Source organism: Glandiceps talaboti, chromosome 6 (genome assembly GCF_964340395.1).
Source record: "Glandiceps talaboti chromosome 6, keGlaTala1.1, whole genome shotgun sequence".
NCBI lineage: Eukaryota > Metazoa > Hemichordata > Enteropneusta > Spengelidae > Glandiceps > Glandiceps talaboti.
In genome coordinates this window covers 10,962,528-10,989,132 of record NC_135554.1, presented here as the reverse complement: position 1 = coordinate 10,989,132, position 26,605 = coordinate 10,962,528, and the positions used below count along the sequence as shown (strand labels likewise).

At 36.5% G+C, this 26,605-nt stretch overlaps 1 protein-coding gene across 1 annotated transcript; it reads right to left on the bottom strand.

Annotated features, from left to right (window-relative positions):
- Positions 1–1,743: 1,743 nt before the first annotated feature.
- LOC144436404 (alpha-1,3/1,6-mannosyltransferase ALG2-like) lies at positions 1,744–7,166 on the bottom strand. The gene is made up of 4 exons (XM_078125204.1): positions 6,733–7,166; positions 5,414–5,558; positions 4,805–5,002; positions 1,744–2,980 (listed from the first exon to the last, which is right to left on the bottom strand). The coding sequence occupies exons 1-4, from the start codon at positions 7,081–7,083 to the stop codon at positions 2,466–2,468; spliced, it is 1,209 nt and encodes a 402-aa protein (XP_077981330.1). The 5' UTR covers positions 7,084–7,166; the 3' UTR covers positions 1,744–2,465.
- Positions 7,167–26,605: the final 19,439 nt, after the last annotated feature.

Sequence of the window (26,605 nt, the reverse complement as noted above, 5' to 3'; positions counted from 1 at the left end):
AGTACACTTTAATTTTCTGTAATGATTATGTGGTCTGCATACATTTTATGAAGATTTCTTCCCATGCCTACCCATCCGTGGTGTTATATCTGCAATATACACATCATTTAATGTTGTTATGGACGTGGTCTTGTTGCTAGGCATATCTACATACAATTTTGCAATGTTTATTGATTCACCTTCCCGTCACCGGTGTTATTTGGCATTATTCGTCAATATTTACCTGTTGCTATGGGTGTGGTCTTGTTGGATAGGGCATTTACATATCTTTGAAATGTTTATTCAATTGCCTACCGATCCATGTTGTTATAATTGTAAGAAACGACAACTATCATTTGACTGTTGCTAAGGGCATTATCATGGTTGCTAGGACAATTACATGAAAGTATGACACACTCACAACTGTTAGAATCATAACCAAATTTCATCTCCAGTAGTTTTAGAGGCAAAGCTCAATACCTAAATCACTTGCATCATCTATAAGACAGAGACAGATGGACGGACAGGCATTTTACCTTGAACCAACCTATGGTTTAGTGTTAAAGTTAGGTAGAGAATGTTTCCAAGTAACCTCAAGGAGGTTCCAGGGCCATTCACATACACTTGTTACATTATGTTAAGTACCCCATAAAAATGTTTAATGGTTTAATGAGATCAATAAAACAATTACTTCTGTACACAGACATTTCACCAAAAATTATGGTTTTTCTGCATATCGCTAATGGGATTGTGTAATCAATATCAGTGATCTATACATCCCTAAAAACATCCTTGTGAAAATTCAGCCAAATCAGCTAAGTGCCTTTGGAATTACAGATTTTTGACCAAAATGGCAATTCTTTATCCCTGATTTGCATACCACTGATGGGATCACCATGTCATGAACAATCCCAATCTACACCCCTATAAGAACATTTCCAGCAAATTTCAGACCAATCTGCCCAATAGTATTTGAGCTTCAATTTTTTGACCAAATATCATTTTGATATGAACAATTTCCCAATTAGACACCATGGTAATTTTCTTATCAAATATCATGGCGGTTTTTGACTTTAAGTTTTTGACACACAGACAAGCATACACACAGTCAGTCAGACACTTTTCGATGCCTACAGCACTACTGAACCTCATCAGTTCAGTTGCGCTAATAAAATGGTGTTAAAATAAATTCATGAATATTTTTTTAAGGGGTCATTAGGGCTTATCTGGCTTGGATAAGCCCTAGTGACCACAGTCTCAATGTTCTAGTGTGTATATGCATGGGTATGATAGCTAGATAGCGCAGCATATTGTGTTCCTACAATTAATATGTGGAGGAACAAACATCTGAAGGCTTTGCCCTTACAGAAGGCATTCAGTTTATATATATCTGGTGGACTCTGACCCTGATTGGTAAAGGGTATTCCTGCCTGTCCAAATCTAGTTTACTCGTTAAACCTTAGTAGCTAATTGTAATTAATGATGAACGGAGCAACAAAGTCAAATTTATCAGTAATAAAATTTGACAGGGGTGGCACAACTAAAAGTACCGAACAGTCATTACACATGTCAATCAAATCAACAAGTGCTTTCAAAATTCTCTCTATGTGTTGATCTGCCAAAATACATTGATACTTAAACCTGCACTTAATGTAACTGGGGTATCATATTTTTGCTTAGACAAACAACAATATATTTACTGAAAATTGTTAAAATACCAATATCAATAATTGAGACACTGTATATGTCAATCTAAGGTTGTTTATTTATATGTAGTATAGCTACAGGCTGAAATCATGATTCTGTGGGGGCACTGATTTTTGGATGTGGGCGCAAACATCAATTTGATTGTATTGTATATATTGCGCAATACTGTGTGTACTGCGCTACACAAATATGTTAACCAAGACAGGTTTCAATACATCTCATGGTGGACAATATTATGGGGTAAGTCATTAAATCAAACAAAACACTTTCAGAAAATATTCCCAGTTGTTGAGATAAAATTTTAAAATACAAAATCATTGGAGCAAAAATGCATGTTCACATCGATCAGTATTTTCAGAGTTGTGATAACTTTGCTATGCAGTTCACTCTCTGAAATGTGACACTACTTTATTTCACGAAAAATCAACAATATCCAATCATGTCAAAGTATTGCAGTATACATACTGTCTACATTGTACATGCACATAGAGTAGTAACATACCCCAAAATATATGTTTCAAACATTGGTTTGACTAAAGAGGGATCAATAGATTGTCATACAGTGTTTTGAAACAAAGACAAAGAAATAATGAGAAAAATACATACAAGATGAAAAATTCTAGGACAAATTTAGAGCTTACAAATTTTATGAACTACAATATAAGAATTTCTTGGCATTTTGTGTACAAAGTACTTGGCACATGTATTCATTCATGACTTCAGGTTTATAAAAGCCTGAAAGTTTAGTATTTCTGTGAACATGAGTCACTGAGAAATGTTCATTCTGCTTCCTGCAATCTCATCACAATGCTATCAAGCTGATGGGTGAATGCCTGAAAGGAGAATTTTGCCTTCACTCTCTCACTTCCAGCTTTACCAAGTTTATCTCTCAACCCTGGCTCACTCACAAATTTCTGCATCTTACTAGCAAAAGCCTCAGGCTCTGGGTCACAAAGATACCCTGTTTGTTCATTGGCAACAGTTTCCAATGGCCCACCACTGTTGACAGCTATGACTGGTCTCTGCATGTACATCGCCTCTATTGGTACAATCCCAAAGTGTTCATTACTTGGAGTGTACAACAGACAGGTACAACTGTCAAGAAGGATTCTCTTTTCAGAATCACTAAAAGATCTGAGGAAAGTAATATTGTCAGTAAGTTTCAACTTCATGGCTAACTCTCTCAGTTCTAAGTAGTGTTCTTTGTTCTCTGTAACTCTGTCGTCGTAGCCCCCAGCCATTATAAGGTGTACTTTCTTGAAATCACTCTCAGATACATTCTCTTTCAGCTCTCCTGGAATAAGATGACACAGAATCAAAATTAACTGATGGTATGTGTACTTGTTCATAGCCATAACAGTCTTGGAATAAATATGTCATAGATGAAAGTGCAGGTATTTATCATTGCTCCCCCCCCCCCCAAAAAAAAAAAAAAAAAAAATCTATATGAATGTGGAATAAAGAAATAGAAAATCAGTATTGAGGTGCGTTTGTGTTCGAAATGATTTGATGTGTTTGAAATGATTTTATCTGAAATAATTTGATCCATTTATCCCAATACGGATAATCCAATGGTACCTGTCAACAATATAATTCGAAAATTAAAAACATGCAAATTGTAAAATTGTACTTTCCTTAGTTATCCCAATCAGGATAAACAAGGAAAGTACATTGTGTGCTATTATCCTGATTGGGAGACATTCCTGACTATTACGTCATGTGGTGTAAAGCATTGGTAAAGTAAATACATAGTTAAAATAACACAATATGACAACACACATTATGTAGCTACTTTAAAAGGTCAGTGACACTAAAAGGCTAGAGATTCAATCCTGAGACTAGGTTCTTCATTTAGAATTATCAATGGGGCCATAATAATGATGAAGGTTTATTGATTTGTTCTGGACCAGCTTTATCAATAACTCTGCTAGACAACTGCTTTTCTTCCTTAAATTTTAATCACATTGTGGACTGCGCCTTTCAAATAGATTTTTAGGATGGCAGCCAACATATGTCAGTCACAGCGTATTTCTTATTACTTGATTTTATTCAGCTGAATTTTTAAAAATATGTATAATTAACAAACAGTAACACAATTCTTGCAATTACTGTCAGGTTATTAGACTTAGGATTCACTCATACATGATTACTGTAATGGGTGCCCATAATAATAATAATAATAATAATCTTTTATTTATACCGGGTAGTTCTTTAAGTATATAAACACTTGTCTCCCAAGAAGTCCAGTGAGGGCCATCCATCATGGGTTAATGCAGGAGGAAACTGGAGTACCTGGGGAAAACCTGCATTGTTCGGTAGAGTCAAACTGAATGACACTCTTCTTACTTACAGTATGGTAAATTTAATCGAACCCTGAATGGGGTTTGAACCCTGACTGCAGTAATAAGAAGCAAGTGGTTTAACCACTCGGCCACCGACAACCCTACTGATAGCCGATACTTAAATCTTATGTTTCATCATCATAACAACATTTACAATGATGGTGTGGTCATTTGTTTGAAATTTAAAAAAAAACATAGTATACCCCGATAATGAAAAAAGTTAGTGTACATGTATTTGTACATGTTAGTGATAACTTCAATTCATAATTGTGCTTTACCTGTAACACTCTAAATGAATTAGGTATGGTCGCACAATGTCACACAAGCTCAGTAAGCGAACTTTGTTTGTTTAAGGGAGGGGTCTGGCACAAATGAGATTACTGAACTTCATTTTCGCACTAACCAAATTTTGACGGAATATTTTAACTCCTTCAATGATAACAGCTTTTGTAATTACTACTGAGATGTTGATAAGTTGATTAAAATTTTCTTCTAATGTGAGATATGGTGCTGTATTTCTGGTAGTATGTTTACAATCAGATTTTTACATTGCATCGATCATAGTGGTGTGGCCGCTATAGTTTTCATCATGGTTTACATCATATAAAATGTGTGATATCGCACTTGTGAACATTCTTTTAGGGGGAGGGGGTTTTTCACCTAAATGAACGATGTTCGTTTGTTGACTTGTGCAACACTGTGCAAAATTACATGTAGTCACCTTAATGTGGTATGCTTATGATTTAGCCATCAGCTTACAACTAGCTCACACTTACCTAGAGCCTCTATGGCCAATCCTAAGTTTTTCTTTCTTTCATATCGATTGATTGACAGAAACAGAACAGCAACATTCTTTGGTATAAGATCTCCTGCCTCATCTACAGGTCCATCAAATGCAGTGAAGTTCAATGAGGGATATAGAACATCTGGGACAATGTCCGACAAAGACTGAAATGTTGTCTTAAAAGTTTCAGCTGCAAATCAAAAAAGGCAAACGTTCAGTCACATGAATCAATATAACAATGAATACATGTACAACATCTGCATACAGATGCATGCAGTGAACAGTGAACCCAGTAGTGTTGTGGTGGTAAGGCCTAATAAAAAAAATTGTGTGCTCAATTTCAGAATAGGTATGGGTAGGTAGATTTTTTAATGTTATTTTTTTTTCATGTGTGAGTCTCTAGTTCAGGTTTTCCATTGTTTTCCATAGGGTCTCTGTGTTATTTATTTCTTCCTATCAGATGTACAGCCATTACTTTCCAGTGTTTCCCATACATATACAATCTATCTTCATATTGTTTGAGAACCCTGGTAAAATGCCAAGGGAACCTCGACAGATTTTACTTACTTACTTCCCTTAGCAAAACACACTGTCAACTTACCAGTAAAGTTACTGTTCACCAGGATACAATCAGCCATTCCTGTAGTCTTCTCTTCAAACCAATCAATTGGTGCTCTGTACATTTTCTTCAAGAAGGTCACTCTCTTTGTAAGAAGTTGGTCTGGAAAGTGACAATAAAAAAGGATCTAAAGGAAAAGAAAAGATAGCGTCAGACATCTAATATTTTTGTTTATTAAAGTTCATATTGATAACACTAGCCCCGTCTACACGGCACTAAAAATCCTACCTGAGGTAGGATTCAGGATAGTTTGAAGCGCGTGTAGACGCAAATGCGTCCTGAACCTGTCCTGAAACCGTCCTGACTTAGGACACCTTTAAGAGGTTTCCTGAAACCCTCCTGACTTCGTCCTATAGTACTGTCAGGACGGAATGCGCGACATCTACGCTGTAACCTTCCTACGTGTAGACACAAATCTATCCTACCTCAGGTAGGACTTGGGACTGCCTCAGGTAGGACGACCTATGTGTAGATGGGGCTACTGACTTTGCTCTGGATATGATAAAAAATAAAATGCATGCAGTATCAGTATTTAAAGCCAGGACAACTGAACTAAATAAAGATGGATGGTGAAAATGATGACTGAAAGAGAACAGGGATACAATAAAAAACAACAACATCTAAGTCGTTGTCACCATCCTCATCATCCTCACCACCACCACAATCACTGACACCCTCATCATCACCATCACTATCATCATAATGATGATTATCACCACCACCACCACCACCACCACCACCACCACCATCATCATCATCATCATCATCATCATCATCATCATCATCATCATCATCATCATCATCATAACTTTTCTTCATCTTTAGTGCAATATACCACCAACCTTGCTTTATCTCAAAGGAATGTTTGAAGTCAATCATCACTACACATTATTTTAAAACTAAAACGTAAAGTCTACACAGGCTAGTTTTGCCGTGGTAGAAATTTTCAAAACTGATAAAAGCTAACCCAACAAAGAAAACTGGTCTGCACGTTTAAGTTTAACGTTAGTCGATGATAAACTTTGATCACCGGCTCATTATTTTCTCAAACTGAATAATTGCAGGTCAACAACAACAACAACAACAACAACAACAACAACAACAACAACATGAATACAATGATAGACCAGCAACAACTCTACACTGACATTGTGAAGGCGGCCAACAATATGTTCTGAGATTATTCATATCGTCAGACATCTAACATAAAGTCTGTACAAATATACCATGTCCTGAATAAACAAGAATGATGCAAGCAGAAAATTAGGAAACCCGAGGCCAGTCGGGTCGTGTGACGTCACCTTTGCCGTCTTCCATTTCAATATCGGTACACACGCCGATATCTGGTCGCATATCACAACATCGTAGTCGAGTCCACTGAATAAAACCAGGTACATGGCAACATACATCATACGAATATAAGCACAGAGTGCGTAGCAGAAGCCAAAGAAACTCCTGGGCAGCCAGTCGCCGACTGCAGTAACAGATAGTGTCCCGTCCCTGGTTTCTTCGAAACAGTGGCTGGGATCATGATGAGCTGTTAACATTTCAACAGAATGGCTACGGGATTTTAGGGCCAAAGCAGCGTCAACGATCAATCGTTCGGCTCCTCCGATACCCAAGTCAGGGTGAACGAATACTACTTTCACCATCTTGTGTGTTAATGTGAGAGAACTACCCGGCAGTAGCCGGAATGCCACGTAGACTTCGTACGAATGTTCTGATCTTGTGTGATCGTGCACTTCCGGGTATTGTCATAGGGGGTAAAGGTCAATTATTTGCATACTTGTAATTTCTCCTGAACGCTGATAACACTACGAAAAATACTCGATTCGATGACAATGGACCCTATAAGTTGTAATTTTCAAGCTGAAGTTTGGGGGTCATAACAATAGAAAGGTTTGCAATTAAATAGTGCTCCAAGTCCGAGTGAGAGTCGCGGTGATAGCCGCCCTCAACGACAAAATGCAAAACATATCTTCTTTTGTTTTTAAAGTATGTGGCTACATTTTTTTAACGAATTCCAGATCGTCCAACAATTCAGGTGTGCCCTGAAAATTGTCTCCTTGGTATAATAAATTGAAAAAATAAGTTTTTATGTCTTTCTGCTTGCTAAGTATTTTATTTTTATACGTGAGGTTAAAAAAAGGGGCCCATTTCATTTCAAAACACAATGGAAATCGAAAAAAACCGTGACTTGTTCTACTCTACAACCGGCTTGTTATTTTAAAAATATTATATTACATATAAAAATACATATTTATTGTTATTTATTGATATTTATTGTTATATTTATATCTCAATGTATTTATTGTTATTGTTTAATCTTTTGTGTGTGTTTTCCATCTGTGTTTATGTGTGTGTGTGTGTGTGTGTGTGTGTGTGTAAATGCGTTTGAGTTGAGGTGGGAGTTAATACCATTTCGATTAGAGTTACTTGTTCTTTCTTTGATTGTTTGTTCTTTGTGCATGTGTTTGTTTACTTGTTTGTTTATCAAATATAGTCCTATGTGGGCTTATCAAATAAAATTTCTACAGTTCTTTAGCTGGTTCAGTATACAGAACTCTGGAATAGAGTCTAGCATATAGTAAATGGACCTGTCAGCAGATATTTATATTTTATTATGATGTGTATATGGAATTATGACACGATTTATAAGGTACACAAAATATCAATATACATTTAAGTGGGTTTTTTAAAATGGATATTTCTTTTACCGACTTGTAACAAAATTAAACTTTTAGATTGTTTATGTAACGATGTACTGAATAAAATCAGATGTTGAATAGTGCTACGTACGTTAAAACCTTAACATTCTTCGCATCATCGTATATAAAGTAAAAAGAACGGGGGGATTATGTCACTATGTCTACGTCTTCTCAACTGATGAAATTATTGGGTTTTACATCGCAATCAGACTGGTTCACCTTCACCACTATTGTCGTTGATGTGTATTCTATTAGTTACGTCACAGATGGTGGAAGTTGATTGTTATTGATTTGTTTCTGTATGTGTATGCTTTGACAGTGACAACACTCAATTACTCACGTGATTCACCTTATATGGTCACTTTAGCCGCCTCTTCTCGCCTCACACGCTCACGGAATCGTAATAGAGCAAACAGAGTCATCTCCTCTTCGACGTCGATCACCTTAGATGTAATTGGTTGAAGGCTGGTGACAGGAGATGACTCTGTTGCAGTTGGTGGCAATAACGGTTCCTTCATTGCCCCGCCTCTATGATGTTTCTTCTTTCCTTGGCGAGCGGATTGTACATCAGCCTCATAATGGATGGGTTTCACCCCAACCATGGCATTTGATAGACTGAATGTACAACCCTTACCTTCACCGGGTATGTCTTCTGCCAAGGAACGGACAATGTCTTCGAGTTTGCGACTATAGCAAGGAAGTAAAGAGAAAAGAGAAAGACACGTGATACTTTCATTCATTGCTTTATTAATAAATGATGTCATTAATTATCGATAAACATTCATTACATTTATTAATAACACAGGTACACTTGTATTATTAAGTAACATGGACAATATAATCGAAGTATTCCAAGTTGAAGTTCAACGGCGTCCAAGAAGTTAAGACTTTTGACATTATGGCATTGTGAAACTGGACACCTGGGGTATCTTATAGCAACAGTGAAGTCTAGGAAAACCAAAGTTACAGTCGCATGCGACGAATTGCATGGTGCGTTGCTAGTCGAGTTGCATCGTGTAACCGGGTTACGTAGGCATTAAACAACAGTGTTGAAAACCAACAGGTTTCTTCGTAGGCTTGGTCTATTTTCATTACTATGACTACTATGATATGTATTTCAAAATATTGTTAATAAATGATAGATTATAACACGTCGATAAATATGTTCAATGAGACTGTATTTCTTTCCTGAGATACCGAACTAAATAACTGATTACAACCCTTGCAACAAAACAGTGGTAACTTGAGTTGTTTCACGGTTATCTTGAAAAAAAATCGGGGGAAAAACAAGGTGAAAAGGGAACGGTTCAAAGTCAATGCAATACTTTGTAATTATCTTCTAAATCGAAAATCTAAAACCATAAGATTTTTTTTATTCATGTACAGGCATTGCTGTGTAAAGTTTCACAATAATATGTCCATATGTGACGAAATTGAAACGATGACAATTAATATTTCATTTGTTTGTAAAAACCCTGCGCCAATTGGAAACCTAGTGAAAAAACGCCATGGTTTTACCGGCGTATATGTACTAAATATTCATTGGTTCAAAATTTTCATTTTCTCCTCCTAACATGATATAATTTCAGACGATAAATGATACACTACTCTTCTAAATTCAATCGGGTATTTTTTTATTTTTTTATTTTTATTTTTTTTTTAATTTCATTTTTCTGAGCAAAGTTCTCTTGCATATGTTTGTTGTCCATACATAAGTCAGGTCAGATCAGGCCAGATGATGAAAAAATAAAGCGAGACCAGTTGCTATCTTATATTTAATGAAGGGATGGGTACTACCAATCCAGTTGCTCTTAAATTGATTTTATCATCTGAAAAGTTGACACCCTCAAAACAATGTCACCATTGTCATTGAACAAAATATGGGGAAACTTACAAAAGTCAGAGATTCTCTTGATGAGGACAATTTAAACCGGGATAGAAGAGGAAGGGGTGAGAAATAAAGATGAAGGTGTGGAGAATAAGGAAATACAGATAGGAAGATGGGAGACTTGTTGAAATAAAAGAAAAAGGGAAACAAGACTTAAGAAATACATGAGATATTTTTTTTAATTTCAGGTTTGGAATGGTCTTACTACAATGTAATACATTGATTGATTGATCGATGAATCACGGTGGTTGAGTGTTGTCACTTGTCAAAGCTATTTACACACAGGTTGATGTCTGCAGACTATGGTTGGTGGCGGTATATACTTTATCAATTGGTCTATAATATCTTGACTGGTCGCACCTTTCAGAACTTCACTGCTAACTTCTCTGGTCTCTGAATGGTGAAGACTCAGATGCACTGAATACTAGAAACGATCGATATGTGCCGAAGGTGTAATGTGACTGCGATAGGTCGAGAGCAGTTCCTATAATTGTGTCTACATCAGATGATCAAAAGTTGCTATAATCATCATGGTTTCTTGGTCTCTGCGATTGTCGTATGTGAGGATGGGGGGGGGGGGGTTCTTCACAATACGTATTTGGAGACTATTGCTGTTGGTTGATGTACAATTTATGTTTTGACAGTAACAACACTCAATTCGTATAGTGTTACTCACGCGATTCACTTAAGTATACGGCCACTTTAGCCGCCTCTTCACGTCGCATATGGTAGCAGAATCTTGATTTAGCAAACAGAGTCATCTCCTCTTCGACGTCAATCACCTTAGATGTTGGTTGAAGGCTGGTGGCAGGAGATGACTCTGTTTTACTTGGTGACAGTAACAGTTCCTTCATAGCCCCGCCTTTGTGGTGTTTTTTCTTCCCTTGGCGAGAGGATTTTACATCCGCCTCAGAATGGAAGGGTTTCACCCCAACCATAGCATTTGAGAGATTGAATGTACAACCTCTACCTTCACCAGGTATGTCTACTGCCAAGGAACGGGCAATGTCTTCGAGTTTGCGACTATGGGAAGGAAGCAAAGAGAAAAGAGAAAGACACATAATACTTTCATTCATTGCTTTATTAATAAATGATGTCATTAATTCTTTACTTTTATTAATATATATCACAGGTACACTCTTATTAAGTTACGGGGACAATAAGATCGAAGTATTTCAAGTTGAAGTTCAAAGGCGTCCAAGACATTATGGCATCTTGAAAATTCCGAGACACCTAGAAATCCATGAAATGATATGTTCATCCCAAGCAGTCGTCAGCATGCTGACTTTCGAAAATATTATTAAATATATATCAGTGATTTTTAAATATTGTGATTATGGGATATATCATGGATGACTGTCTGTGATACTAGAATTTAGTAACTTTGGTGTTAATTTAGACATATGTCTGTTAGAAATTGATAAACATTATCTAAATTTACTAATTTATCGTCACTTTCCACCATTACATTCACTCTTCCGTAGCAATTACTGAATAGACGCATTCATCATAAAAGTACGTTATCTAAACTCGCAAAGTTTGTAAGATGATCTCATTGCGATACCTATCTCCCCTTTAGAAGCACATAAAATAAACTACGGATACATGAATTGTCACAACATTTCTTCCGACGGAAAACCAAGAAAACTCAAAGATAGAGGTTATCCTACCTTTCTCTTTCTATGGCAAGTTTCCATCTTTTTTCTTCCTTCTCTCTTTCTTTCTCCTCTTTCTTCTGCTGTTTTTCTTTCTTTTTATCGAGTTCTTTTTTCTTTTTTTCAAAAAATTTATTTTCTTTCTTTACTCTCTTTCTCTGAAAATGAATGAATTTAGACATCACAATACAAATTCGAGTAAAAAAAAAATTTCAAGAGCGTCAGAAAGGAGATAATTAAATTGAAGCAAGGTTACCCAACACTCAATATAAAGAGCAAGACAGTTGAAAGTAGAATTACACTTACCCTAGCCTTATCACTTTCGATTTTCACACCGGAAAGTTTTCCTTGATTCGCACCCATGGCTGAACTTCTTCTACAACAAACTCACAGTTCCAGGGTTTGGCTACTACTGATTGACCATATGGGTTCGTTCCAGTTCAATCACACGTAATCTATTATTGTTGCTATGGTAACGAACAATCCATTTGGAATTGCGTACGTAATCGTACCCGGGGAACGTTTGTTAAAGAACTATTGCAGTGTTCTTAACATTGTATCCACGAGTGTTCTTATTGGTGTACATATTCTATACGTCATGGATTCAGTTCTGTGACGTCATATAAACGGATTCCCTAAATTCACGTTAGTTAAAACGAGAACTTCTAAATACGAGATCCGATATTAGGTGCTTGTTGTTTTAAATAATTTCGCTACCATTTGACCACGGTTTATTTATCTATAATACTGAAAACTTTCAAAATGAGACTTCCGTCGAGAGGTTTGGTTTTACTCAATTCGAATCATAAGTTTACTGTCGCATTTTTCTGTGTGAAAATATTTTTAAAAAATTCCTTTGCGTTCTTATCTTCGGGAGCTTGACAGAAATGACAGGTGGTGTGGTTGTTGGGGGTGTTTTTTGGGGGGAGGGTCATTATTTTCATGAACGGTCGATTTTGGTGTATTACAGATCTTCCAATACAGTACAGTACGAGAAACCCAACATTTATAATGAAAATAACTTTCACATACATTAAACTCTTCTATATATATATATAAATCTAATTTTGATAAAATATTTTTTTTTCTGTTGACATACATACTTTCATAAAGTTAAATATCCTTGAAATTTAGTCATAAAGAACAAAACCGCACCATGTCAAGCACCTGATAGCACAGTATTTGTTCCATCGGAAGATCTGAAGATTGGGGAAAATTGGTACGTAGGATTTTGTTCAGTGGCGCGCCCTCAATGTACACTAATAAATAGGAGTCCAGAGTTCACCAGTCTCAATACATTGTTGCAAGCTCACACAATAGACTGCATGCTGAATAGAAATAGCGATTTTTATGTAGGCATTGAACAACGGAGTTGAAGAGTAGGATTAGACTATCGACAGTCGCTCGCGCCTTTTTTTTCCTACGTTTTATCTAAACTTAAGTCGTTGCGGCGCTCCGATCCGGCGCAACACTACTATAATCGCATACTGATATCGAGGGCCAAAGGCTCGGGCATTCGGCCCTCGATATCAGTATGCGATTATAGTAGTGTTGCGCCGGATCGGAGCGCGGCGACGACTTAAGTTTAGATAAAACGTAGGAAAAAAAGGCGCGAGCGACTGTCGACAGTCTAGAGTAGGATATGTATTTCAGAATATTGTTAATAAATGATAGACTATAACATAACACGTTGATAAATATGTTCAATGAGACTGTATTTATTTCCTGAGATACCGAACTAAATAATTGATTACAAGCCTTGCAACAAAACAGTGGTAACTTGTTTCACGGTTATTTTGAAAAATCGGGGGGGGGGGGGGGGGCAAGGTAAAAAGGGAACGGTTCGAAGTCAATTCAATACTTTGTAATTAATCTTCTAAATGGAAAATCTAAAACCATAAGATTTTTCTTTGTTCATGTACGCATTACTCTCTAAAGTTTCACAATGATATGTCCATATTTGACGAAATTGAAACGATGACAGTTAATATTTCATTCGTTTGTAAACCCTGCGACAATTGGAAACCTGGTGAAAAAAACGCCATGGTTTTATCGGCGTCTATGTACTAAATATTCACCAGTCTGGTTCAAAATTTTCATTTTCTCCTCCTAACATGATATAATTTCAGACGATAAATGATGGACTACTCTTCTAAATTCAATCGTTTTATTTTTTGTAATTTCCTTTTTCTGAGCAAAGTTCTCTTGCATATGTTTGTTGCCCATACATAAGTCAGGTCAGGTCAGGTCAGGTCAGGTCAGATGATGAGAAAATAAAGCTAGACCAGTTTCTATCTTATATTGATGAAGTGGTGGGTACTACCAATCCAGTTGCTGTTAAACTGATTTTATCATCTGAAAATTTGACACCCCAAAACAATGTCACCATTGAACAAAATATGGGGAAACTTACAAAAGTCAGAGATTCTCTTGATGAGGACAATTTAAACCGGGATAGAAGAGGAAGGGGTGGAGAATAAGGAAATACAGATAGGAAGATGGGAGATTTGTTGGAATAAAAGAAAAAAGGAAACAAGACTTAAGAAATACAGGAGATATTTTTTTTTTAATTTCAGGTTTGGAATGGTCTTACTACAATTAATGTAATACATTGATTGATTGATCGATGAATCACGGTGGTTGAGTGTTGTCATTTGTCAAAGCTATTTACACACAGGTTGATGTCGGCAGACTACGGTTGGTGGCGGTATATACTTTATCAATTGGTCTATAATATCTTGACTGGTCGCACCTTTCAGAACTTCACTGTTAACTTCTCTGGTCTCTGAATGGTGAAGACTCAGATGCACTGAATACTAGAAACGATCGATATGTGCCGAAGGTGTAATGTGACTGCGATAGGTCTAGAGAAGTTCCTATAATTGTGTCTACATCAGATGATCAAAAGTTGCTATAATCATCATGGTTTCTTGGTGTCTGCAATTGTCGTATGTGAGGATGGGGGGGGGGTTCTTCACAATACGTATTTGGAGACTATTGATGTTGGTTGATGTACAATTTATGTTTTGACAGTAACAACACTCAATTCGTATAGTGTTACTCACGCGATTCACTTAAGTATACGGCCACTTTAGCCGCCTCTTCACGTCGCATATGCTCGTCGAATCTTGATTTAGCGAACAGAGTCATCTCCTCTTCGACGTCAATCACTTTAGATGTTGGTTGAAGGCTGGTGGCAGGAGATGACTCTGTTTTACTTGGTGACAATAACAGTTCCTTCATAGCCCCGCCTCTGTGGTGTTTTTTCTTCCCTTGGCGAGAGGATTTTACATCCGCCTCGGAATTAAAGGGTTTCACCCCAACCATAGCATTTGAGAGATTGAATGTACAACCTCTACCTTCACCAGGTATGTCTACTGCCAAGGAACGGGCAATGTCTTCGAGTTTGCGACTATGGGAAGGAAGTAAAGAGAAAAGAGAAAGACACATGATACTTTCATTCATTGCTTTATTAATAAATTATGTCATTAATTCTTTACTTTTATTAATATATATCACAGGTACACTCTTATTAAGTTACGGGGACAATAAGATCGAAGTATTCCAAGTTGAAGTTCAAAGGCGTCCAAGACATTATGGCATCTTGAATTATTCACACCTAGAAATCTATGAAATGATATGTTCATCCCAAGCAGTCGTCAGCATGCTGACTTTCGAAAATATTATTAAATATATATCAGTGATTTTTAAATATTGTGATTATGGGATATATCATGGATGACTGTCTGTGATACTAGAATTTAGTAACTTTGGTGTTAATTTAGACATATGTCTGTTAGAAATTGATAAACATTATCTAAATTTACTGATTTATCGTCACTTTCCACCATTACATTCACTCTTCCGTAGCAATTACTGAATAGACGCATTCATCATAAAAGTACGTTATCTAAACTCGCAAAGTTTGAAGATGATCTCATTGCGATACCTATCCTCCCTTTAGAAGCACATAAAATAAACTACGGATACATGAATTGTCACAACATTTCTTCCGACGGAAAACCAAGACAACGAAAAGATAGAGGTTATCCTACCTTTCTTTTTCTATGGCAAGTTTCCATCTTCGTTCCTCCTTCTCTCTTTCTTTCTCCTCTTTCTTCTGCTGTTTTTCTTTCTTTTTATCGAGTTCTTTTTTCTTTTTTTCAAAAAATTTATTTTCTTTCTTTACTCTCTTTCTCTGAAAATTATGAATTAATTCAGAAATCATGTTCGAGTAAAAAATGAAATCTCAAAAGTGCCATTTGAAGATAGTCATAAAGAAATTATTAAAGTGACTCAAAGTTATGCAACACTCAATATAAAGATCCCGATTTTGTTGAAAAGTAGAATTACACTTACCCTTGCCTTATCACTTTCAATTTTCACACCGGAAAGTTTTCCTTGATTCGCACCCATGACTGAACTTCTTCTGCAACAAACTAACAGTTCCAAGGTTTGGCTACTACTGACTGACCATATAGGTGCGTTCAAGTTCATTATGACATAATCTATTATTGTTGCTATGGTAACGAACAATCCATTTGGAATTATGCGTATAATCGTAGCCAAAGGACGTTTTTTAAAGAACTATATTGCAATGTTCTTAACAGTGTTCCTATAAGTGTTCTTATTGGTTCATATTCTATTCGCCGTGCATTCAGTTCTATGACGTCATACAGACTATCTCCTGAAATTCACACATTAGGTTACACGAGAGCTTCGAGATACTCAACCAAATTGTACCTAGCATACTTGTTTTCCAGGAATTTTATATATACAATGCATATGAATGTACTTTTATCGACTTCACCAAACATTAGAATCTATCAAGGGTTTTTCCACAACAGACAACGAATAAAAAACAGACGTATACCATACATGTATGTAGGCGAAGTCAGTCAAATCAACTCAAACAAAATGTGAGTTTCGAAGACTTTACCCCTAAAACGTGCATATTCAATATTACCATATCATCTCGACCATTGTAATCTTTCTGTTTTCTTTTATTTTTGTTAGTCTAAGCCTGGCTCGTACTTGCTCTGCCGTCAGGATGAATGTCGACATTTGTTGTTTTCTTCTAATGGTACATGGTACATGATGATGATGATGATGATGATGATGATGATGATGATGATGATGATGATGATGATGATGATGATGATTCTTGCGTTCCAACACTTGAGGAGGACTCTTGTGTCACAATACTTAGTCTATCTTCTGATCTTAATAAATAAATTATTTTTCCATTTCATTACCGAGAGAATACCATCATATCTGCTTCAACAACTTCAGCTCAATCTTCGGAAGTTCGCAAACAATATAATACAGACCTGTTAATTGTGTTATCAAAATTGGACTTCTGTAGACCTGTAGAGTAAGAGATAAGCTAAAATAATTCATGAATATTTGGGATAGATTAAACATCAAATATCAACACATTCTTAGCAACGAGTCAAATTATTGTACATATAGAAAAAATAGCATCAAAAATGGATAGGCTATTGAAAACATTTCTATTTTTAACAAGAACGAAAATTTTGTTTTGCCTAGACAACTTCAAGTGAGAGAACTTGTTGTGGAGGATCTAGCTCGCTAGAGAACCACTGTAGGACTAACAAGAAATATTTTGTCGTAGAGGGCGCGCATGTTAAAATTGGCGGTAATGTATTTATATTCACAGAAACGTATTTTAATCATTCCTACTCGTTCCTTGCTATACCTGAGTCGTTATTGCTCGTAATATCTCTTTACTGTTCGCTATTATTCATTACTTCTCGTTACCAGATTTACAAACACCCGGATATGAATGCGGCAGCTGTTCAGACGACGCATGACTGAGACAGTTTCTTTAGCCAAGATTCATTTATTGTACTTTGTACTTTATCTCAATTTCACACATATTCACAACAAATCATCATCCGTCAACTGTCACCTATGAGATCAAAATGACCAATAAAGTTTGAATTGAGGGTACGTATACTTAGTTAACACTGAATTATTTTGTAAATCCGAGGAGTTGGCAAAATTTGAGGGTGACAAGTCGGAATGTCAGTCATCGGAATCACAACACGATCGTGCAAACATCACTGTGATTGTCTTTAGGAAACGAACCTTTTCTTCTGTACTATTATATTTTGCAATTATGTCTATACTTTGAACCAATGGGGTTTTGACATCGAGTGCTCTGCACGCGCGAACTACGTTAATATTTGTTTTTCATCTTTGAGAACTTCGATACAAATCGCACATGACTTCTGAGATACTGACATGTAACAGTATAAGTTTAACTAAGTAAACTAAGATAGAAATATCTCACACATCTCGACCTAAACACATCTAAACTACCTTACATGTAAAACAAAAAGTAACAATTATGGTCGCAGTTTTATAAGTCGCAGGTCGCAGCTGCAAGTTGCAGTTCTACAAGTCGCAGGTTGCAGGTAGCTGTCCTCACCAGTCTTCCATAACTTACATTGAACTGTTATATTGATGTTGCCCCTAGCCTTACCAAGCTATATTGCACGTACACTGAATACTTCTATCTGGTAAACTTCAGAGTTGTCATGATGAGAAATGTGGGCCATAGCCGCGGGCGGCGCTGTTCAACATCCGGGCATTTCATCTTTTGAACCGGTCGTCTGTTTGTCGTCGAAGCAGACGCTTCGCTTGTCAGGCGACGACATCGCTAAATCGACATAATGTTGATCATAAACACTAGAAAACTAGTAATTAATTTGAAAATTGTGAATGAGAATTCTATACTTCTACATACATTCAGAGGTAGGACACGAACTTGAACAGTTTCAAACTTAGTGTACACGTGGAAGGATAAATTCGAAACGAATTAAAGGCTGAGCTGAGGTAAGTTGACAGTGACAATTTCTTTTATTATATTCTGTTCTGTCGTCTGCAAGTACACGTGCAACTAAGAAGTTCAGAAACAATATGAGTGCTAAACAGAAACATAAACTAAAATTCTTTTCAGAAAATAAAAAATTACAAGGATGCGAAGGTAAACAAATATGTTTGGTTTGTTGTAGTCCTGCTTTCAGACAGTGTAATTTGGGACTCGATTCTGACAATGGACGCTTTTACGGTTATTGCCGCCATCTTGGAGAGGGGGCAAATGGCGTCAGTGGCGCGCTAAAAATGACACATTGCAAACCCTTCGTCACTGCTGGCTACATGTTACTGTCATATACTGACGATCTGAATTTTTCGCCAACTTTGACAAGAAATTGAACTTGAAAAGTCAACCATCAAAAATTCAAAATTGAAAATTAATGTGGAGAAACCTCAAAAGATAGTAGCCAGAGTGTACAGCTGTAACACACTGCACGGATTAACATCACCATTGAAGCATGTAATATTGCTACTGTGAACAACATCAAATATTGTTTAATTTCTTATAAATGCAGCTGTAGTAATTAGTACCTAAACCAGTTCATTGGAAATGCCTGGTGGTGATAGATGTTCTGTCGAGGGCTGCGGTAATGACAGAAGATACCCAGAAAACCAAGTCAAGAGAAGCCATATTGGTGTACTACGGTTTCACAAGTTACTGTCCACTGATGATGTCAAGGTGCAATGGATTGACAGAATACGTCATGGTAGACATGATTTTATTCCTGGTCCAGGAATTAGAGTCTGTTCAAATCATTTTGTTGATGGTGTACCAACTAAACAGAATCCTGTACCAACCCTATTTAATGTCCTCAAAATCAGCTAAATTTCAATCATCCCCAAGAAAGCGTAGACCATTGAAGAAACGATTGTTCCAGGTGTCAAGTTCAGAAGATGAAGGAGTACTACAATCTGACCCGGGAACTCATACTTGTATGCCACAGACTATAGACATATGTACTGCTTCTGAACAACTCTCCAAAGATAGTGATGTTCATTTTATACAGGTCTTAAGAATACTTTAGCTTTTGAAAAACTTTTTACTTTTTTAGTTGTGAAAGCAAAACATATGCAGTACTGGAAAGGGGAGAAACAAACCTTAAATGAAACACCATCCAAGTACACTATGAATCAAGATGAACAATACCATAGGCCAGGACCATCCAGAAAATTAAGTCTACCCCAAGAGCTTCTCCTTGTTATGATGCGTTTACGTTTGGCATTGTTGGTTCCAGATCTTTCTTTTCGTTTCAAGATTTCAGAAGGTTTAGTTAGTTCTATTTTCATTACTTGGATTAAATTTATGAGTAGAGAGCTGAGTTGGTTAATTATCTGGCCAACAAAGAGAGTAGTAAGAGATCACCTACCTGATTGCTTCAGACGTTTCTATCCCAAAGTCCGTTCCATTATTGATTGCACAGAAATTTTTGTTGAAACTCCTTCTTGTCTAGATTTACAAGCTTTATTTTGGTCTGAATATAAACATCACTGCACTGTAAAATTCTTAGTAAGTATTACCCCAAATGGTTTAATTTCATATGTTTCAGAGTGTTACGGAGGAAGGGCTTCTGATAAATTCATAGTTAGAACTAGTAAATTTTATGATTTAATACAACCTTTCGATCAAATACTTGCTGATAGAGGATTTCAGATACAAGGCGATCTCATGATACACCAAGTGCGTCTGGCTGTACCACCAAGTACTACAGGACGTCTATCAATGACTGCCAGTGATGTGTCTGAAACATCAAGAATTGCAAATGTGCGAATCTATGTTGAACAGGCAATTGGAAGAATGAAAACATTCCATATATTGACATCTGAACTGCCTGTTAGTCTCCTTCCAATGATCAATGACATTGTAAAAACATGTTGTTCCCTTTGCAATCTATTGGAACCATTGTGCGAGTGAATTCTTTGAAGGAGTGTTCTGCAGTCTCTTCTCAGGTTCGGGTGAACCTAGCACCAAGAAGTGTGTGCTTCTGATATCAAACACACAAACCATACGGCCCTTTTCAGGGCCACCACATCCTCCAAAAAGAGATACCGTAAACCATACCACATACCATAACCTTACCAGCTGCATTCATTGCAGTGTTTTTGTCTCTTTTTTCACTACACACAGGTACTCTCTATTCAATTTACATCATCCCATTATAGTGGTAATAGTCTTGACTTTAAAGGGCCATACATGTATGGATGACAAATAGGTATTCATTTTGGACTAATAAAACAATGTTTTCATACTTGAAAAAACAGCATGAACCAACACATACAAAAATGTACTAAATCCTTGTTTATAACTCAATCAATAAAACATTAAAAAAATGTTGAAAATATTTGTTACTCTTATGTACAATAACAAACTTTTTTGCACACTTTTTTAGGTTTTTTAATTTATTTAGTTACACACACCGACTTGGTCAATGTTATTTCACATTGTGTTTTCAAGTAGGGAAAAACTGTGGAGTTGTTTCAAGAATTCAAAATTCAAAATAAATACCCATTTGTCATTCATATGACCACTTTAATACTAAATACCTTCACTGTCATTGATTGTATGTACTTATTATGATCCAGTCAATCATGGAGAGCAACTTTTGATTTTTTGTTTTGTTTGTTTGTTTGTTTGTTTGTTTGTAAAATATAGGTCTCACACTCAAAGCTGTGACACTGTGTATAAGGTTTGTTATTGGTTTCCCCACAATTGGTGTCGTCAGATTATTCCATGTATTGTCTAGGCTGTTCTCAAGAGTCTGGAATTTAATAGTTCAACTGCTTTGTTTTAGCCTTGCACTGCAGACTCGGTGAAAGACATCCTATCCACCCACTGTCTGCAAGCCTCTATGATATGTCCTCAACGGTTGACATGATAGGCAAGATAGCTTAACAGCGCATGAACAGGAGTGCACACTTGTGCTACTGCTCTTACATTGCAAGCTATCTCCCATGTCGTGACAACTGTTGAAGGCATATCATATAGGTTTTCAAACAGTGGGTAAAAGGAGGCAAGGACATATATTACACTAAAACTGCAGCAGGGGACAAAACATTAGTCGAGCAAAGCTTCAAGACTGTCAAGAAGGATAGTGTTGTCTTTGGACTAAACATGATCATCCTATAAAAAAAAATGAAAGCACACACATTATCACTGAAGTCCATATTCACATGATTTTACATGTCCATTTTATACAAAACACAGTTATTCTAAACATCAATTATTTCATTTTTACCTCCCGTAAGGGTACGGGAGGTATTAAAAGGGGAAGGTGTGTCTGTCTGTCTGTCTGTCTGTCCGTCTGTCTGTCTGTGTGTCTGTGTCATCATTTTCTAAAATTCGGCTGGCTCAATTGTAATGAAATTTGGAATATATAATCTTTAGGGTAATAGCTAGACCTGATTAGGTTTTGAGCCAGATCGGTTAATGTTTAATTAGAGAAATTTGCATATTAATGAAATCAAATAATTAAGCAATATCTTAAGACTCCATACTTCGATTTCAATAAAAATTAGTATATTCATCATACATAACAAAATACATTTGTTCATGTACTTTAAACTGTTAAGACAATATGAATTAATATAATATAATTACGCTATATTAATTTGAGTAAACTCGGAAGGCTGCCCTCAGCGGCCGGTCACTGTCAATGGTTTTATGATGTTGCGTCCAGTCTGACGAGTATAAAGTTGGCTTCATATTCAGATTCAACTAGCGTCATATCCAGCATCAGGTGCTTAATAAGACGCTCAATATGACGCTATCTGAATCTGAATCTGAATCTGACGCCAACTTTATACTCGCCGTTCTAGTCTGCCCAAATTAGCGGATTGAGCAGACCGAAACGTTTGGGGAGTATACAAATACTACATATTTTTTAGATCTTCCCTTTGGCTCTAGTGTCTACATTTCAATTGAGTTATACCTTTACGAAGTTCAATTCCGTGAGAGAATGCAATGAAGACTCGGCTGAATGTAGCAAACCATGAGTGTAATATGGCAAGATGGCGTCCATGACACGATCATGTTGACAGTATATACACGTATTGTAATTTGTAGTAGTTTGCTGTGATTTTGGGGCTGCTTCTTCTATTTTTGTGACATTGAATTCGGCGTGAACCAAATCCTACAATGTAAACGCAAATAGAAGCGATTCACATCTAAATTGCAAAGTTGAGTGGGTTTTCAGCTAAATTACGCCTCGCTTGGCATAAAATCGAACATACTCACTCTAACTTAAGTCTAAGTCTATAACCCTAGTCCTGCTTGCATACGAAGTGAGTCGTCCCTTCCTTCCCTTCGTTGAGGGTTGTGTCAGTAATAGAGACTTGCCAGCATAACTATAGCTATTTTTCAGCGTAATTTCATCTATGTTACTGGAATTGTATTGTTTGGTTCACTTTTTTTTAGTTTTATTTTAATAATTGGTGCTTCCCTTACGGGAGGCGCTCAGTTTACATCTGGTAAGGGTTATATACAGCTGGGACATCTCCAGTCCTCATTTTCTTCAATATTATTTACAGGTACATGTACACAACCCACAGTAAACAGTGTATACTGTTTTGGTTTGAATCCTCAAATTCCCCCTCTTCTAGTATCAGTTTACTACATGATGGACAAAAAAATATTTCCCGTACACCCAATAATGTACTTGCAAGGTATGTTCTATAAAAGTTACACAGATTTAGTTCAACCCTTTTCCAAAATACAACACCAACACCAATGAGAGGCTTTCCAACTGGAGTCCATACAGTAAAATAACATTTATTACAGCCTGTCATGGCAAGCTGTCCCTGAATTTGGGTATAGTATTTGTGTGTTCGTTTGAGTTGAATTTTGTCTCCTACTTTTTCTAAGAAATCTGTTTCACTCCAACCCTCATCAATACTTTTATTTCTCAAAGAATATGGACATTTACACTCTATCACAGCCTTTCCACAACACTGACAGACAGCAACACCATCTGGTGAGGCTGCCAGGTAGGTAATGTCCCTGTGGACAACCAACCCAACTTTTTTTATTTTAAAATGTGTATGGAAGCCTGAAAGTTCCTTTTCTAATGCTAAAGTAGCTAAATGTTCATGGTCTTTCCCCCATTTGATTGCTGGAACACAGTCTAGGTTTGGACATTCAACAATTCTGTTGATCAATCTTGTTACTACAGCTGGTTTTCCTGGATTTTTTGTCATATTTTCAACTTTGGTATGGACATCATGGAATACAGAAGCAGTCAGCCTACCAGCCCTTTGTTCAAACCATTGAGGATTGTCTGCTTGGTTAACTGTAGCCTTAGCAATAGTTTCAACAGCATTATAGTCGATTCTTGAGTTCAGTTGTTTAAGGAAGCCACTCACCAAAGTTGGTTCATCATTATTACTGTGACTCAGCGCATATTCCTCAGCCTGATATTTGACAGAAGGAGGTATACTACGAAGACTTGACAACTTTGGAAGGGCCTTGTACACCACTGCATTGGATTCTACTGTTCTCCACTCAGCCAGAAAGTCTGAAACTTGTTTGTCAGTAACATTCCTTTCATTTTGTCTTTTTGGGTCAAAATTTAATTTTGTCTCTGAGTTTATATTGATATTGTCGCCAGCTGATATTCTAGAGTGTTGTCTAATTGTCATGTTCCTAACTTTTTCTGGTTTTATTTCTTTAAATGTTCTATGGTTCCACTGACATGGTATATCTGTACAGGATGGGTCACTATATTTCATGGTAGTTGCATACTCCATTTTGTAGAGTACGGCCATGATATGATTACAACCCTGAGAGAGACCAGCTATGCAACTACACCAGGCTCCAAGTACTACACCATCATTTTTTATTACAATCCACACAGATCTGAGTTCATCCCTAACCTTCTGTGATGGTGTAACTTTTGATTTGATTATTATTTTATCACTAGCTAGGACTACATGATGAAATATTGTGTTCACAAATCCACTTGAAAAGTATGAATATGCTTTATATGTTTTATACTTTCCAATGAATGCTTCCTCATATTCTTTCTTTTCTAGTATGAAGGAAAATATTTTCCCTAGGTCTATCTTTGGCCATTCTCTGACATCATTTTTCCATTCTTCAGATGGTATTGTCAATGGGTCATTTACCTCAAGTTCCTTGATTCTATCTTCATATTCAGTTTTCAACTTCTGTTTGATTTGATGTTCTGACAATTTGATTGGAATTTTCTGTTCAGAAGCAACAAAGGCCCTGGCCACTAATTCTGACTTGGCACCTGATGTTTTGATGCCTCTGATTGTCAGAAAGTACTTTAATTCTCCACAAGACTTCTGAAGAAAACTCTCATATATGCCTGTTTGCTCAGTAGCCATTGTCAAAGCTACAAGCATGTATACTGGCCTACTCTACCTTGTACTCTAGTGAGTCCTATGGTCTACACTAACCTGTTGAAATAGATAGACACATAATTATTTATACTATGTATGAATTAGGAACATTATGCTCATATACAATGTCTGCATGCTGATGACATTATATGTAATCATTACTCGACTCTATGAAACTGATGTAGACCAGCACCCATATAGGAATGAAAAGTCAAATACCAAGATATAGATAATGTATGTATACAACATGCAATTTTTGATTCCAATAGTTTTGTTATCATCTGTCAGTTCGATCTCATTATTCAAAAAATCAACTAAAATGTGTTTCATCATAATATAGCACTACAGTTACAGTAAACAATACCCGCCCATGAAATTTGTGATTAACCGAAGTTTTACAGCTAACGTTACATTTATTGTGTAAACTATGTAAAAAACAATCTTAATCAAGTTAATGACACACACGAAGAATACTTTTATTTCAGATGATTTCGTTCAATTTAATCCTTGTAATATTTAATCACATACATCATGGAAACTTGTATATTCCTGAAAACTAGGTGCAATCCTGATTTCAAAGATGCGTATCCGCTAAAAATGATCGCAAGCATGCACAGCGATAGATATACGTACATAGTTTACCAACACACAACAAGCATCCACGTACCACAATCAGTCACTTTTTCACGAATGACAAAAACAATCAAAACATTTGTACATAAATTTTAGAAACTGTCATTTTAAAATACATGAAGAACAAGTAATCTGTCTTTCCAGCATGAAATACGGTGAAAAACTTACGAAATTGGGAGAGAAATGAGCGAGCTGTGACTCCGTGTACTTCCTGGTTTGTCCGAGTGTCGTCTGGATAATAACAAAAAAGCGCGCCACTGACGGCGAAACCGGTGCCATTTGCCCCCTCTCCAAGATGGCGGCAATAACCGTGAAAGCGTCCATTGTCCCTCCCTTCTCTATGTTGTCATCTCAGTAATCTACTGGTCTCGTACACCGACTGTCTGCAAGCAGGACTAGATTGTTAATATAGTTTTTAACTATCATTTGCTGTTAGCTGACCTTCATATTTTTTTGTATCCACAAACTTTATACTTGCCTCCTGAAAGCAAAGAAGACAACATCAGAGAAAGACATTTGAAATTATAGAAATATTGATGTTAACTCTTTCGGTGCCCAGTAAAAACCATAGAAATGCCAGGGGTTCTTGGGAAATATAATGTGTCTAGAACATGCCACAAAGCATAGTGTGATAACTTGGCAGATTGCATTTAGATTTCAGGAAACCTATATATCAAATGAAACTTCAAGGTTTGGACGCGGACTTCCAGAATATCCCAAAATTATGCTAATTACCTCATGAATATGCAAATAAGCTGTTATGACATCAGAGTGTTGTATTTATTCAAATATTGTTACAAATAATCCAGCATTGAAAGTATCATTTTTATTATTAGTGACCAAGTGTAATCTTAAATGATATAATCAAGTATATAACACTATTTTGTTGTATGAGAAAGGATGGTCAGTTTATTTGAGATCTGATTGTGATAATGAAAAAAACAATCACGTCAACAAATTAGGGTACTACTGGAACCAAGTTCACTGATGGTGTCCAACAGTTCATGATGGTAAGTATGTAAAAATTTAC

What these genes read in the sequence shown, in the direction of transcription:
- LOC144436404 (XM_078125204.1), bottom strand. Translation starts at nt 7,083, where the DNA reads ATGGTGAAAGTAGTATTCGTTCACCCTGACTTGGGTATCGGAGGAGCC. An exon ending in TGAAATGGAAGACGGCAAAG is followed by an intron (nt 5,559 to 6,732) that starts GTGACGTCACAC and finishes CTTTTCCTTTAG; the next exon opens with ATCCTTTTTTATTGTCACTT. An exon ending in ATTGGCCATAGAGGCTCTAG is followed by an intron (nt 2,981 to 4,804) that starts GTAAGTGTGAGC and finishes ATCTTATTCCAG; the next exon opens with GAGAGCTGAAAGAGAATGTA.